A 17,003-nucleotide genomic window follows, 5' to 3' on the forward strand; every position below is an offset into this window, starting at 1 on the left:
GCTATAGCATAAAAGTTACATGTAGCTTAGCAAACTGTAAACACTTTGTAGCCAGAGGAAAGGACCAAATACACTTAAATTTTATGCTGTGCACATTTCATTTCACCTAGCAATGCAAAATGCTATCCACAAAAACGTTAAATTAAATTACAACGGTTTCACTTCCCCTCTGTTTTTGTCAGAAATGCATACGATTATCTGAGTACATTTAGAAAATTACTGTTCTGTCTACACTCTTTTGGGAAATTAAAGATATTGCCAATAAAGAGGGTGCTTTCCTTACTTGTAACAAAAGCAGCTAAATAAGACGATCATGACAATTATGCAGACTGCCATAGAAATCAACACTGCCATCCAACGAATGCTGCCATCAAAAAGCCCATCTATTTAAAAAAAAAAAAAAAAGAAGAAAAAAGGAAAGTTTCCAAAGTCTATTAATTAAACATCTATTGTAAACAGTTTAGTTGGATACATTTTCATATCCTGTGTTCATGAATGTGCACAAACAGAAACATACGAGGTTTTGTTTGAACATCGGGAAATACTTCTTCACTGTGAGGGCAATCAAGCACTGGCACAGGTTGGCCAAGGAGTGGAATCTCCCTCCTTGGAGATATTCAAAAGCCATGTGGACATGGTCCTGCTTGAGCAGAGGGGTTAGATCAGATGACCTCCAGAAGTCCTGCCCAACCCTTAACCAGTCTGTAATTCTATGACAGTAAGTGAAGCCACTTGCAAAACGTCAGAAACAAGCAAGACAGCTAATGTGTACAACATATCAGTTCATACGAAATTACACAAAATTTCTACTGTTTTAGTATGAAAGCAAATATTTACACCAGAAAAGCAGAGAGAATTTCATTTGAATGACACACACACACAAAAAAAAGATCGACCTTGATATTTTGGGAGTTGTTTTGGTTGACTCTTGTCAGTTTGTTCTTACAAATAGAAATGAAGGATTTACAGCAGTAAGATTCTGAGAAAGTATTAAGCAACAGTTGAACAGTTAAACCAGTACAACTTGTCTAGCCATGAATGTGTAAGATGAGTAAGCATATGAAACTATAAGCTATGTTCACTGGGAACAACAGAAAGAAGAGAACAAATTTACAGTAGATAACAATGTCAGAATACTTTTTTTTTAAAGATACATTCATCACAGCAAAAGCACAGCAGAGAGTAAGAAACACATGTTAAGAAACAGGCTGTGGAAACAGGATAAAGGCAGATCAAAGATCACATGCAGATCAAGATACGAGCAAAGTGAGCAAAAGAAAAAAAATACCACAATTGACTGATGGAGGAAAAGATTAACCTGGAAGTAGCAGAAAAGGAAAACTGGAAATACAGTATGAAGTGTCATACAGAGCTCTGTATCAAAATTACTTGGTAAGAAAAAAACCCAGAACTGTCCAATACTGTAATTCCATTTTCTTCTTATTTGTATCTGTTGATCAGGAAGAACAGAATCTACATAGCATTTATGAGCAGCAGTGTGAACATCTAGGAGCTGTTTACCTGTACTATCAAGTGGTGGTAATGTTGGTTGTAAATCCTGATTGCAAAAATCAGTCCGACAGCACTCAATTGTTCGACGCAGTTGTGCTTTAGGTGAGTCCTGTTGAAGGAAAATGGAGTAAGCATTCAGATTTTGAAGTGATCAGCTGGGACAGGGACAGGTGATGCTACGGATACGCTACAGCACAGACAAAAATTCAAGCTACTTTATTTTCAAAAACAGTGCAACCTCACCATTTAACATGTGGGATCACTTCACAGTGGCAGACAGGTATCATCTAATCCCTTTGGGTGCATATGTTCTATGTTCACATTTTATTTTCATGAAACATTTTTTTACTTGGTGCACAGAAATATATGGTTCCTACTTAAGCTGCTATTTCATATATCACAAAAAATTTAAGCTTGGTCAAAAGCAGTTAATAGTATGTTAAATAAATACCGCTCTTAAGACAAAAAAAAACCCAACCCCTTTGAAAGTTTTTCTTTTGCACTCATCATAGCCGTACTGTTTGCTTCAAAAACATCTTCAGAACACCACTTAAAAGACGGAGGGGCATGAAAATTAATCTATAAGTGAGACACTAATATAAATACAAGAACAATTTCAGGAGGTCATCATGACACCTCAGGTCTGACTTGCAGTAACCCTGAACATTCACAGCTGTAAGCTGAAGTCAACAGTGCTTCCAAAAAGCAGTGCTACTGACAGCTACGTTATACAGAGATTTAAAACTGAGTACCTAAAACAGTGATAGAATTTTGGGGGAGCGTGAGAAGCAATCCAGCTGGTGATCACCTCTGAAAGCTTTGTCTAATGTAAAGAAAAATCAAAATCCAGTCTTCCAAGGCAATATCCACTTGCCCAACTAGTGCTATATACCTGTCTTCTAAACAAATCCTTGCTTTAACTGAGTTTTCAGTTTCAAATTTTGTAACAGATAAAGTTCTAAAGGCAGCAGTCTGCTTAATTATACCCCTTTAGATCACAAGCAAGTTATATTAATGCAATTAATGATACATAGCTTCTAGAAAGGAAAAAAAAAATTGTATGTTGGACAGGAAAACACACATTTGATAAAGTTTCATGAACACATACACACAGTTTAACGGAGCTCTTGCATAATCTGTGAAGACAACTGCTTATGATTATGCTCTGCTATCAAATGAACTGAAGAAAACAAGAAATTCAAAATTAAAACAACCAAGAACTTCTGTATTAAACCATAAACTATAGTTAACCTAGTTGATCTGAGTAAAATTCTCTTTGATGGAGAAAACAGCTGACAGAAAAGGTTGATGTCCTCTGTTCATTTTGTCAGTGGCTTACAAATACTTACAGAGAACTCCAACAAGTTAGGATTCTATTACAATCTTTGTTGAAACACCATTAAGTGTCCTTTCTGCCACTACTCACTCACGACTGTTCAGTCCCATTCTCCTCAGCAGTAAACGGCAACATACAAAATTCTGTGACTGCAGTTGTAAACTACAAAGATTAAAACTGCTTTTGCAGTTTCCCTACATAATTCCTATGGAGATCTTAAATTTTAATGATATCTCATTTATTTTACCTTGCACTGGAAGTCTGAACCTTCATACTTCATGCAGCCAGAAGCAAGTGTGGGTTCTCCATGTTCATCTTCCTCAATGATAGCAAAGCAATGCCCATTAGTTCTGGAATAAACATATCACTTGTGCTTTACCAGCATGTTTGTCGTTTAACGTGCAGCATTAGTTGAACATGAACCTCTTAAGAATACCAGAATGGCAATATCTAGAAAATATCTTCAACACAGTGGTTACCATACAGTTTGAGAACAAAAGACCCCCACAGTATTTTCAAATAGAATACTGTAGAGATGTTTTCTCCTGAATATTCTGCCTTCTACTTCCTCACTCCCCTTTTCAAGATTGCTTGTAACCAACCAAACCTGCAGTTGTTTAGAAACAACTGAGGTCGCTGTAAAAGAGATGTAACCAAAAAAGGCTTACTGACTACAATTTCATAGGCTATAAAAAAAAAAATAATGAATTCAGTTGTGTGTCTGTTCTTGAAACTGCAATGATAAACTCCTGAAGTCCCAGTATGTGAAAGGTGGCTATTCCAAGGTAAAAAACTCAGCTACACTTTTCCCACAAATATTCGGCCTTGAGAGCAAAACAAACAAACAAACCCCCAAAACCCACTTTCTGAAGTTGACAGTAACAAATGAATTATATTCTTTCAAAAAAACCAACACTTCAATTCCCCATTATCCCTTTAAAACTAATGCTTTGATTTCTACACTACATGAAAATGTCAACAATATTTGTAAGGATTCCCAAACCAATTCACAGTGGTAGGTCTGTGCTTTCAAAACCTGTAAAAATAGGATTTTATTAAGTTAATCAACATTCATTCATTCCCTCAACAGAAATACTGTGGGAAACAAATATAGAAATGTTTTTGTTTGCCAAAATTTTTTATTTAAATGAATTAAAGAAATGCAGATTTTGGAAGCATAATGCCACAGAATACACTGCATAAGTTTTGTTAACTCTCTTGACAGTTTTATTATCAGAATAATGATCCATACAGCCAATAGTTCAGAGGCAAAAAAATTAGTAAGGCCTCTAGTCACTGCAAACACCAGAGGGCGATAAAAAACAACAAATAAATACCAAAGGACTGGAAAGACAAAATACCGGGTCCTAACTAAACATTTTCTAAGTGCAAAACTGCTTGTAAAATACTACCTATGTTTAAATTGAAAAAGATAGTGTTTATTCCACCTCCTTAGGTTCCACAAAAACTGCTTTATCTGCCAAGTGACAGCTTTAGAGAGGCTTAATATTATGTGTTAAAGTGAAGACTCAAATTGAAGCAGCAATAATATGTTTTCTATTACGTATCTTCGTATTAATTCTTAAGGAAAACAGAAGGGCCTTAAAACATGGAACTGCAAATGAACAGAAAAAAGGAAAACCGAGGGCATTTAAAGACATGAAAAAAAAACATCTTAAGCAAACACATAATCAGTGCATGAATCTGTTAGGCTTCTTAAGGCTATGGAAGTTAAAACTACCCTCTCCTGTCCCTGCGTGTTCAGAGGCTTTTCTTTTTTTCCCGCTTTTCCCTCACACTCTACAACTAATGAATATGCAACAAGTAGTAAATGGCTACGCTGCCAACACTACCTTTGACTACTACGTGAAGAAGTATTAGACTAAGCAAGCGGACGGTTATATCCGGTTTAGACTTGGGTCATTTAATACTCAGTTATAAAATGCTACAGGTTACTGAAAACCTCAGTCCTTCAAAGCAGTCGCTGGGCACGGAATGACCATTTGCAAATGGTTCCAAGTACGGTGAAAGCAGTACTGTTTACATACAGATGACCATGGGTTTTAGTGCTCAGCTCTCCACAGAACCAGTGAGTTTCTAATCAGCTATGGTCAAATCACCTGACAGAACCAGTCAGCACTCCAGAGATAGTCTGCGCTCTCACGAGCAAAAATGAGCCTCTTCAAAGAGTCTCTTCTACCCTGTGTGCAGTACTTACATGCATGTGTTATTAATAGCATCATCTGGACAATGTCCTGAGCAGTAGCACTTAAGAAAAGGTAACGTGTCCTCTGGAGCGAGTGTTACTCCATTTGCTTGTTTCTTTTGGTCAGCATTTGTCTTCATTCCTGTGCCATGAAGCATGCTGTCTGGATCTTGACCTGGACATTTGAAAAAACACAAAATATTTTTGCATGTCCAATAACTGTTCAAAAGCTTTACAAGCAAAACATGACAATAGGATAATGACATTAACAAATAATTGAACTACACAAGACATAAGAACCTCTCTCTCCCAAGATTATGGTAGACACTGGAGTTAACAATATTATTCTAGAAATACCTATAGCTCAAACCTTGACAGCAGATATTCCAACCATAATCAATATAAACAGAAAGAGGATATTTTCCCTCTTTGAGGTGGGGCAGGAAAGCAGTGAGGTAACCGGTAAGGATTTTCTGAAGAAAGCCTTTCTCATTCATGTGTTTAGAAAACCAAAATGCTGACCGCTTGATAACCACAACAGTATAATTTTATGCATGACTGAATGTACTTAATATGCAATTTTCTAATTTTCTGAAGTCATTTTTTATGGATTCACAGTGTCATAGAAGAGCAGTAATAACTCCAAAATCTCTTGGCTTTTTTGATCTCTGTATGCATTAGTACTTCAAAACAGAGCTAAAGTAAATCTTGTTTGCAAATTAAATTTCAGTAAATGACATGAACATCCACACAAACAAGCTTTCACAGAATAAAAATAGGGCTAAATTGCGTTCCAAGTAGCCCTCAGTTTCTCAAGAATAGGAGAGCTCAGCATCATTTGTCCTAGTTCGTGTTATTAAAGTGCTTTTGTGAACATAGGCATTCAGAAGAAAAATTTCATCGGTTTTCTTCTTATCAAAGAACATCCAGAAAAAAAAATTAAACACATAAATAAATAAAACATGCCTCATTTTGAATATGCTTTCTGACTACTATATGAGATGAGAACATCTTCACCCATCTCCTCCAGCATTATCACAAGTAATTTTACCAACATAAAAATCTCTTTGTCCATCACCTAACAGTACTCTTGGCTCCAAGTTCTCAAGCTGTGAACTTGAAATAAAGCTAGAAAAGCTGTGAACAAACTTATCACCTGCACTGACACAATTTACAGCAAGTCTCTGTGGAAGACTCAGTGTTAGGACTGATAGAAACCTTTATAAATTCAGTTATAATTAAAATGGTGGAGTACCTCAGTTCCTCTCAGAAAGATTTTAGTCACAATAGAAATTCATCTAAGAATAATTTTTTAAAAAAATTTTGACCAGGAAACTCATGGTCTCTTTTACCAGATTCTTGTGGCTTCCTGTCAAACCCACCTAAGACTAGCTGTAATGAGAACATTGCTCTCATGTTGTACCTTGCTTGAAAGATGTGCAGAAAAACTTGATTAAACCCCTGTGTAGATACCACCCTCTGTATCAATCTATTGTAACATCCACTATATCAAACAGCCCAACGTGCAATTAAGTTATTTGTGAAATTTCATCTTATTGCTCCCCAAAAAGCAGACTTACGTACTTCCTTATCTGATACAGTACACCCAGTGCATTGACCCAATTCAGAGATTTCTGAAAGTAATGAAACTGCGCCTTTTTCAGATACAGCTAAGAGTATATCCTAAGGAAGTATAGCACCCTCTACCTAAACCCTCAAATCACTTAGCCATGTTTTATCTGAAACGTAGCTTTCAAACAGTACTTCAGTAATGCCCGAGTTAAATATTCCCGGTATGTACAGACTGATAGCAAGAAAGAAGGTGCAGTGCTAGAACAACAGGAGTTTACCTGTGCAATCGGTATTTCCAATTTAACCAAAAGGAACTCTGCACGTATGAAATTGCAGCTCCTCTCCATCTGTCCTCTCTCTCTCTCTGCCAGATTTCTTCCCAGCATAAACTGAAAGCTCATTTTAATATTGTATTACAGATGATACACAACATTGTGCATTCACATTTAAGAGATCCTTACCTGCTCAGAGAACAGGTAATTCTGCTTCATATTTAAAGGAAAAGCCACTGCATATGTACAAATACTGTCCTTCCTTCTGATTTTGTTGAACTACTAAGGTATCTTTCCCAATTCATGTTAGAAAAACTCCTTTCTCTTCAGGGACATTCCACGTGTTAAAAGTGTGCATACTTTATGACCTATGTCACACAGTCACACGTCCATCTTCCTACCGTCTGCACCAAATGGGGTATTTTTTCAATTCATTAGAAGAGAATCAAGGAACCCTTAAAGCATAGCTTCTCCTAAGTCAGAAGAAAAAGTACAACATTTTTATGCAGGTCTGGATCTTTATAAGCACTATTATTCTTTGTAAACTAACACTGAAGCATGACTACAGGTATACAGACCTTTTATACTAAAACTGAGATTAAATACATTTTTCCTCTTAATTTATTATGATGGATTGTGTAACAAGACTTATGAAGAACACATCAAATAACATCTGAAATAGATAACTGTATTTTCAAAGAACCAGCACCTTTGACTTTTGTACAGCTGACTTTGCTTGCATTTCTCGAGACATTTTAAGAGGGCAGATTGAGATCCAAATAGGGCCACAAAATGTTTCATTGCTGTTTTTCCTGGTTAATAACTACTGGGTAAATGAACAAGAGTGACTGAAGGATATGCCTAAATGACCATCTTGCTTCAGACACCACCTGACCTTCCTGCACTAGTGTTCTCCTTATCCCCTACCCTCAGAGCTCCATCTCTCAACCATTCACGCTTCTTTATCTTCCTTCTGGGAGCAGGACAGAGAAAGAGAGGATCATGTTTTAGGGATCTTGTGACACTACAGTAGTTGATGATGTAATTAATGGCTTCTTTTCCACGACATGCAGTTGTCAGCTCTGCGGTGCTGCTAAGGAACACACACATAAATCTTAACATAACCTTCAAAGGTTTAAGTGCTATGCATTAATACACACAGCTTCAAAAGAAGTAAGAAATACAGTACCCAGAGATTTCAGGCACAACAAAGCTTCTTTCTTCACTATTTCCTACCCTCTACCCGTAAATTGCAGAAGGCTGGTAGGGCAAAATAATACGCAGTAGCAGCAAATGAACTGTTGCACACTGGAGGACTTGTTCAAGACTGTGGATCAGTTTCAGCCTGTTATCCAGGCTTGAGAATGACAGTAACATATACCTTTAAACATACAAACTGCTCTATAATATGTATTTTACCACATTTCAAAAACAAACAACATTCAATAAAATATCAGAGTGATAGTACATTCTCTTCTCACACAACCACAGCATAAGACGATAAATAGAAACAAGCTGATGGGACCTCCAAGTTCCCAGTTTCTCTTCTGCTTTGCCCCATCACAACATTGTCCCATACATAATGCATTAATTTTAAATTTCTAGAAGTGTTAACAGCTGCTACAGATAAGGAGACATTTAAATGGCTTTCCATTTAAACTTAAACTTTTTTTAATAAAATAAAACAATGCCTGCCAGTGTATCATATCCAACCCTTGATCGAAAAATATAAATTATTCAAATAACTACTTCTTTCAATCACAGAAAATATGTTAGACTATAAAATGTATTTTAAAGAAGCTCAGTATATTAAAAATCCCACGAGGTTAGAAACTTACGTAAGTCTACTTGAAAGCATGGCTTCAAATACTAATACGGATAATTTTTAACAAGTACTGTGCATGACAGTGAAGGGTTAGCAGCACTAAAAACTGAGCTAACTTGGTTGCAACTCAATGCCAGGATACATATATAATTTCGTTAACTCTTCTGATCTAAGAAAAGATTTCTGTAACCCATAAAAAAATTGGCCTACTAAGAAATGCAGAGACAGAGAGCAGTAAATGAAAGAACACAAAAGCCAAGTTATGCCTATAATTTAACTGTATCCCCTCTACGTCCACAAATAAAGCTGCAATGCTAGAACGAACAGCCTACAGCATTCAAGTTGTTCAACAGCCTTCTGAATTCATAATATAGATGTTCCACATAAAAACATTTTTATTCTGGAGCACATTCCCCTTAAAAGGGATTTTTCCTAGCAGAAGTACAGTACTATCAGCATTTCTTTGTAGCTATTCTGATCCAAGCTTGTAAATCCCAATAAATTCAGTATTTAAATTAAAGGATTCTTTTTCAGAAGACCACCTTCACCTGCCTTCGTGCTGGTGCTAAAACTGTATGCTGGGGCTAGCAGACCCTCTGGGCTTGCCCACACTGGGCTCTTTTCATAAAAGATTAAACTTGTACCAATGCTTTTTACATTAGATATGCCTTCCCTATGAAAAAAACATACCCAGAAAATTTTATGTGGTAGTTTTCAATTACTTTTTCTTGCTTTAGTATGCAGATACTGCAAATTCATCCACTCCAACAAGGACGTTTCACCTTTCTGCCTATCACAAGCTTTCATAATGATCAAACATGTACTGCTATGTGAATTAAACCTTGGTACAACTGATACAGCCCGAGTAAAGGACTTTTTCTTAAAACACAAAATAATCAAAAAAAAATCAGGAAAATCTTTTTAATGAGTGCAAATATCTTAAATGCTTCTATGAGCTCTGTGTCTGGCGTTTCATCCATAATTCTCCCTGTAGTGCCTTTTCATGTATCAAGGCTGTGATCTCCAAAGATCAGGCATGTTAGAGGTAGCTCCATCTAGAAGAACTGGTTCCTAAAAAATCACAGCAGGTTCCCAGACTACTCCTTTAAAATCTCTCTACCACCCTCCAGCTCTCCCAGCAGCTACACCATTGCTCAACAGACAGGCAGCCCCTGCCCCCCTACCTTCCTAACCAGTAATCCCCAGGCTCCCACTTCCCTTCCCCACTAAAGTCACTTCTGAAGACTGCTCTCTGTTCGTATGTATTCAATACAAGAGCCAGAGACAAGAAAATTTTACATTTATTTTACTTTAAGAAAAAAGTACACTGCATTCTAATTTAAATTAAATGGACTCCTAAGGAGTAAGTTACTTAAAACTAAATGTGAGATTATAATAAAGAAATATATAACCTTTTAATAATCCATTAAAATAACTTTAATCAGACAAATGTTTAACATCACATGTGTGCTGCCTGTGTGTTTTAAAAACAGTTGTAGTGATTGAGGAAATCACAGGTAAACAGAACTACGCTCCTCAAGGAATGAATCTGCTTCTGACTAAGTTCCTTCTGCAGATTTTAGAATACTTTCTAAATCTCAGATTAGTTTATATGTTTAAAATCAGTAAATATTTCACTTGAAATTCAGAAAATGCATAAAAGTTAAAAAAAGAAAGTAATCTCCTTTTCTATATCAAATCTTTGAATAAAATTAAATATGACAGTGAAATCAAATCAACAGGTTTTTTTCAGTTCACTGACAATGCCAACTTTAATAAGTTCGTTTTAATATTTAATAGTAACATTAATTATTTTTAAATTTAACTTTTAATAAAGCTTTCTTCATACATACTGAATGCTATTAATACTTTTTAGTCAACTAATTTACAAGGATTAAAACCCTTGTCTTCTGTGGTGCCTCTAAAGAACACAAAGGTGTGCTGAACCACACATCTAACATTACATCACACAGTAAACTGACAGTAACAAAAATACAAGACTTAGGAGAGCGTGTTTAAGTATACATTAAGTACTCCATTCCATAGATTGATTGGTTATGGTCATCAATTCAGTGCATTGCAAAAAAAAAAAAAAAAAAAAAAAAAAAGAAAGAAAGCACTCTACTCTGTAGTAAAACTGGTTCTCTGAACTAAAACCTGCACTAGTGGCAAAACAAAAGCACATTTACCACAGTCCTCAACTACAATGATGCTGACAACCTCTTGCCTTAGATGAGCAAAAGTAGGTGGATGAAGATGCAGACCAAGTCACAGGTCTAAAAAATATTGCAAAGGCCTTCCACAGCAACAAAGGAAATACAAAAATGTTTTGCTTGAAAAGCTTGCTATTAAATCTGTCTGCCACCCAGGCTTATTATTTTCGACCATTTCTCAACAGAAGTGAAAAAGTCCCATAAACCATAAAGAAGATACAATCCAGAGGGTAACCACTGTGTCCACCTGCTCCATAGTACCAACCTGAGAAACAGCAACCATTCACCGATTCCATGACATTATTGTCTGGTTTCTGCTGCTGTTGTAAGAACATTTTCACATTAATCAAACCTGCAGCCACCTGTTTTTTTAAAGTTACCTATTAAGGAATATGGCGCGTATACATACACGTACATATACAGACACACTTGTTATCATTCTCTCAGGTCTTGGTAAGCCCCGAAAACCATACCATTTTTCAAGAAGCCTCCAAAACAAGAGAGCAAACCATTAAGCTGGGTGCCAGTCACTGAAAGTACACATGCCGTGTGTTTCTGCTTTCTCTTGCTTTTCCCTCCTTTTTCTGTAAATCACACATTCTCTTCAATTCCTCACAATGTGTCTTCTCCACTTCTACTGATTCCTTTAAGATGCATTTTTCTAACATCCTGCATATATTTTTCCTATTGAAACTATTTTCCACTTGAAATTTCCACTTTTTTGACTTTTCACTTTAGATTTCCTCTTTCCTATAAAAATTTCAAACATTTGAAGACTAATCAACTTTATTCTTTCCTCCTCCCAAGCACAACTCTTCCATGAATTTAGGGACAAGTAGAAAGACTTGACTTTTTCTGCTCACCACCCCTAGAAACCAAGCATACTTCACATGTTTGAAGACAAGCCTTTAGGCAACTTGCATCAAAGAATCAACAACATTTCAGCAAGCGCAACTTTCCCATGGCTTTCAGAACTCACTCAGTATTGATTTGAAAGTCAGAAATATTCCTAAGACAATTTCTTCTTTAGAAGCTGAAAAAACATATTTTTTTACACAGTCCTTAAACTTATTTTACCTGTATTATTTTTTAGTAGTTATTTATTGAAGCATTTATTAATAAATATGATCATGGAAGGAGTTAATGTAATTTAAAGTCACTGTAAGACCTGTAAGTTTGTATTATTGTTCCTGTTTGTATCTGGAGAGAAAAAAAATTTGTTCCTTCAGTTGCTATTGCCTTTGAGTAAAGTGCTGAATATTGACTAATGCAAAGGGGAAACTATAACTTCAGTAAAGAGAGCAAAGTATATTGCTCCCAGCAGCCTCTTGAAGAGAAGCAGCTGGTATCTTCTGCAAGAAACAGCAAAACTTCTTGAATACTAGTAGAACAAGCTCCACAGCAAAGTGCTATGTCTGAGAGTTATTTTAGAGTGGAAGAGACCTCTGGAAGTCACCTGGTACCACCAGCTGGTCAAACGAGGTCCAGCTTGCACATGAGACCAGGTTGTTCAGTGTCATTCTGGTAAAGTGACTGTCTACAGAAGGGTATTGCACAACCTCTCCAGGAAGCCTGTTCTAATGCTTAACCCACATTCACAGTGAAAATTTCTTTCCTAACTTCTCACCAAAATTTCATTTATTGTGATTTGTGCCCATTATGAATCTAATCACCTTTCAGCTACCTGTAAATATTTGTAAATCTGTACTACAAGCTTCAGCTATATCCAAACTAGGCTATTTCTGTCTAAACAGACTGCGCTATTTCTCATCAATTAAAAATTTTAAGTCCACAACGGAAAGAGGAACTGGTCTTGTGAATTTCCCTCTCCCGGCTTAACTAATGTAACAAAGACCAAAGATGGAAGAATCCTGGATTTGTATTTGTTTTGTTGCTTTCAACCTCAAAATACTTGCTGCAATGCCAAAGCTTCAAACTTAAGACTCATGCTCTTCCTCACTTCTGAAATACATGTGCATGCATACACACACACACACATGAGTAAATGAAGCCAAACATCAGCACTTAAAGCACATACCTAAAAGTTAGGAGACACTATTCTGAGCCCCTGCAGGCTAAAAAGATGAAAGCGCTCAAATAACTTGGCAATTATACAGGAACACTTGCCCAGTTTTGGAAGAAAAGTGTTTACAGTTCTGTAGGCTGCACTCAATGATACAGAAGCCTTCAGTGTGCTCATGGTAGCCTCCTGGACTGAACCCCACAGGAAACTCAGAAGGAAGAACGGCAGTTTTAAGTATCTTCAACGAAGTGCCATTCTGCAAAGATCCTGGGAGAAGACTTCTGTTCCATTAAAGCTTAGCTGTGAATGTGTGTGTGGGATGGTACTTGAAAGAGCTTAAAGATGATCCTCCTTGCACTGACATGCTCGCTATTCATTTAATTTGGGTCTACTAGTGTAGCTGACAGCTCATCCCTGGTCAATTCCAGAGAAATATCTTCAGTGTCATTTATATTTACTGCTTAATAAAGTTTTGGGTTATGTTTAAGGGTACAGTCTTGTGCACTGCCTGAGTGCTCCTCCCAGGGTTAGAAGCTCCAATAGTTCCCAAGTACACCTTGGCACTTGACTACAGGAGGATAAATACCAGCACAGGGGATGAGGTGGGATCAGGTGGCTTGGAAGGGGCAGGCCATTATACATCTGATTCACGTTTGCTGTTACAAATCAGTTGTCAAGCTACGTATCGAGCATAGCCCCACCAGAGACAGCTCTGCTAAATCCTTTAATCCACTAGTACCCACCAGAAACAGAACAGAAAGACTGCTATTTAGGTACTTACCAGGCTTCCTCCTCTCCCCATTTTAATAGGTTCACTGAATTGTTATTCTTGAAAGTAAATAGCTCAAAGAACATCTCAAAATAAAATCAAGCACTAAGCAATAATTGATATAAGTATGGAAAGAGAACATAAAACCTTTTATATTGAAGTATTGAAATTGGCACTGCCAAATCAGCCTTGCTTTTCCCTTGAAACATACGGAAAGCTCTGTGTACTCAACTCAAACATGAGAGGTGCACAGCTGGGAGAATGAGAAATCTAACACAGAGACCAACGATGGATGTACATACTTGGTGGGCACGCAGAGTGCTACTGTTCATGTCCCAAACATGAGAATGCAATACCACTAACAGCTCAGATACCATTCTGCTATTCTAACGCTTCTCTGAACTACAAGCAATTACAGAATCAGATCTAACAGGTACAGTACAGTTGCTAATAAGGACTAAGAAAATAATAATAAAATGGATTTTCCCACAAACTAGTTATAATCTTCAGACTTAAGACTTCTGTTCCCGATAGAGCCGGAAACACTCACATTGGTCAGTTCCCAATACTTTTTAATTCAACCCAATTTAACCGAGGAGTTAAAAGTCCTAACGATAACCGGACTTGCAGAAGCTTTTGATAACCGATGGTTGGAAAGGCAACAGACATACAAGCGAGTATCTTCGCCAACTAAAAACCAGACTATCGCAAACATCCCATAGCCTCACTGTGGCCCACTGAGTAGCTGTAACAAGTTTATTTAGATTTGTCACACCACACTATCTCTTGGCTGTCGGGAACATCAGAAAGCATGGAGAACCACACTCTGCAACTTCTTCAGTGAGTCAAGTTTAAAGGGATCAAAGATGCACACATACAGGGAACAAATTCAGAAAGTCAAACCTTCAATTCTGCTTTCATATAACTTGCTCCATAGTGTACTATGCATTTCTGGTACTGTTTCTATTTAAGCATTTGCTAAAATAGACTTAATCTATATCTATGCTACAACAACACGTGACCATTATAATGTCCTTTTTAGGGAAGTGTCTATATGCATGTCAGGCAGATAAGCCACCTGCCTGCAAAAGAACACACACCCCCAACAAAAAAACCCTACCCCAACCACTGGAATACACATGACTCGGAGATCAAAAATATAAACTTATTTCCACTAGTACATATTTACCTTGAACATGGAGAATGATGAGCAGATAGGCTCCAAGCAATCGCTCATAAACTCTCAATCGAGTCATTGTTCACTTTTAATCCTTCCTGTGCAAGGCGACTGGCCCTTCTGCTTGACAAAGGTTAAGCTTAGTCTGTTTGGTGAAGCCTGATACAAGATTTGGCGCCTGACTGCGAAGATGCTTTTGTAACTTTTCCAACTTCGTTTCCTGAAAGATACAGTAAAACAAAGTGTTAAGAAACTCCTTGCATTTCTAAAACAATAAAAACCCCTCAAGATTTTTCGTCACATTGATCATAACCATGTGGCTGCAAAAACTAATTAAAAATGTCTATGCTTATTAAGATTAATAACTCAAAACATTAGCCATATTTACTACTCAACTGAATAGCAGGATTCTTCTGAAATATGCATTTTTGGTAACAACCCACAGGAATGTTTTTACATGCCTACCAAAAATGTTAGACATGTTAACTCACTAGTCACAGCCATATATTTTATACTCACATACAGCTTTCAGGTAGCATTCAACAGATTAACATGTAACAGTAATTGAAAATGAATTATTTTTTTTTACAGAAATTTAAATTTACACTCATTATTTCTCTTAAAAATGAAACCCAGTGGTGACTTCCCATAATCTTGCGGGAGAAAGGACACCACCACGTTGAGCCACCAGTTGAAAAAATGCTTGCAGAGAAGCTTTATTGCAAGAAAAACCTAGTCTCTGCTGGATGAAATCTAAATTTGTATTAAAATAGTTGGTTTAGTTACCTAATTTACTTACAACTTTACTTTTGGCTTCTAGAATAGTACTATCTTTAAAAAAAACACCACCACAACCTCATTGAACATTTGAATTAAGAAACTTCTTACTTAGCATTGACTATATCCCAGTCCCTCTTACTGTAGACTACTACTTCATACAGTGTTTCCTGGAAAAAAGAAAGTTAGCTCAGTCCACAATACCAATGAGCATTTATTATTAATCTGTTAACTCCAATTCAAAATCCTTATACCTTTCTGTATACCCAAGTTTTGTACAAAATAATCCCTCCTGAAAAATGATGCTACTATATGCACATGCCATTTGCTCCAAAGATAAAATATAATTCTACTCATCAGGTGGATGAACACATAGCCAAGACAGCCAAACTGAATAAGAAGTTACTTTTTCAGACTGCAACAGTTTGTGGTAACGTTCCGCTTAACGAACTTTCTACAGCGATTCACAAGGGAAGCATAATTGGGCCTCAAAGGACTAAAAAGCAGCTCGAACACCTAAATGGTTAATCGCAACAAAAGCGACGTTGCACAAAGACAAACAGAGGGCTGATTTTGCCTTCCCTCGGCCTCTTGTTTCAGTGGGCTTGACCCCTCTGACCCCTGTCAGCCTGGCGCTGCTCATGAATGCCAAAACCGGTGTTCGCTCGGGGATGCGCTGCAATTACTGTTGGTGGCCGCTTCCCCCATCAATAACGCAATCTGTCTGTCGGTGAGACCCAAGAACTTTTCATTTTAATTAGTGCTTCGGAGGCATTTAACATGGAGGCAAATTAGCGGCTGAGCTGGGAGGTGTCCGTCACTTTCAATTTCAGCGGGGCCAGGGCAGGCTGCCCTGACCCCTGGCCTACTTTTCACACGTCTCTGACTTCTCCCTAATGAAGCAACAAAGCATCCCTGCGCCAGAGGAAGCTGGGGGTGAGCTCCGGCCGGGCGCCTGCCCACCACCACTGCCGCCCAGCCACCCCGGCATTTGCCACCAGTCCTGCCGGGGGACGGCCTCAAACGACACCATTTGCAGACGTCCTAAGCACTAGTAACCTTGAAATAAAACTTCCTGGCAAGGCAAGAGGTAAAAGCAACATTCACTCTCTTTTAGTGTTTCCTAATCATAAGAAACAGGACCGATTCTGACAGCTGGCAGGGAACGTCCTTCTAGCTATAAAAACATCGGGCCAGCAACGTCAGTCTGTAAGTACTATGACTTTATTCTGTGTTTCAGCTGCAATGAACTTCATAAAACACGTGGAAGACAAAAACTGCCAACAGCCTGTATATAGTAAAAAACCAAAGGCTTTATTTA

General features: G+C 37.4%; 1 protein-coding gene across 4 annotated transcripts in view; it reads right to left on the reverse strand.

Annotated features, from left to right (window-relative positions):
• Positions 1–17,003, reverse strand: part of BMPR1A (bone morphogenetic protein receptor type 1A) — an 84,373-nt gene that overhangs the window by 10,166 nt on the left and 57,204 nt on the right. For all 4 annotated transcript variants that reach the window (XM_055790643.1, XM_055790452.1, XM_055790506.1 and 1 more), the window contains 5 exons: positions 14,918–15,125; positions 5,067–5,229; positions 3,096–3,198; positions 1,522–1,621; positions 284–383 (listed from right to left, as the gene is read on the reverse strand). In XM_055790643.1, the coding sequence (XP_055646618.1) occupies positions 284–383; positions 1,522–1,621; positions 3,096–3,198; positions 5,067–5,229; positions 14,918–14,984 (533 nt within the window). In that variant the 5' untranslated portion in view covers positions 14,985–15,125. The remainder of the gene's footprint in view (positions 1–283; positions 384–1,521; positions 1,622–3,095; positions 3,199–5,066; positions 5,230–14,917; positions 15,126–17,003) is intronic.

Source organism: Falco peregrinus, chromosome 1, assembly GCF_023634155.1.
Source record: "Falco peregrinus isolate bFalPer1 chromosome 1, bFalPer1.pri, whole genome shotgun sequence".
Lineage (NCBI taxonomy): Eukaryota > Metazoa > Chordata > Aves > Falconiformes > Falconidae > Falco > Falco peregrinus.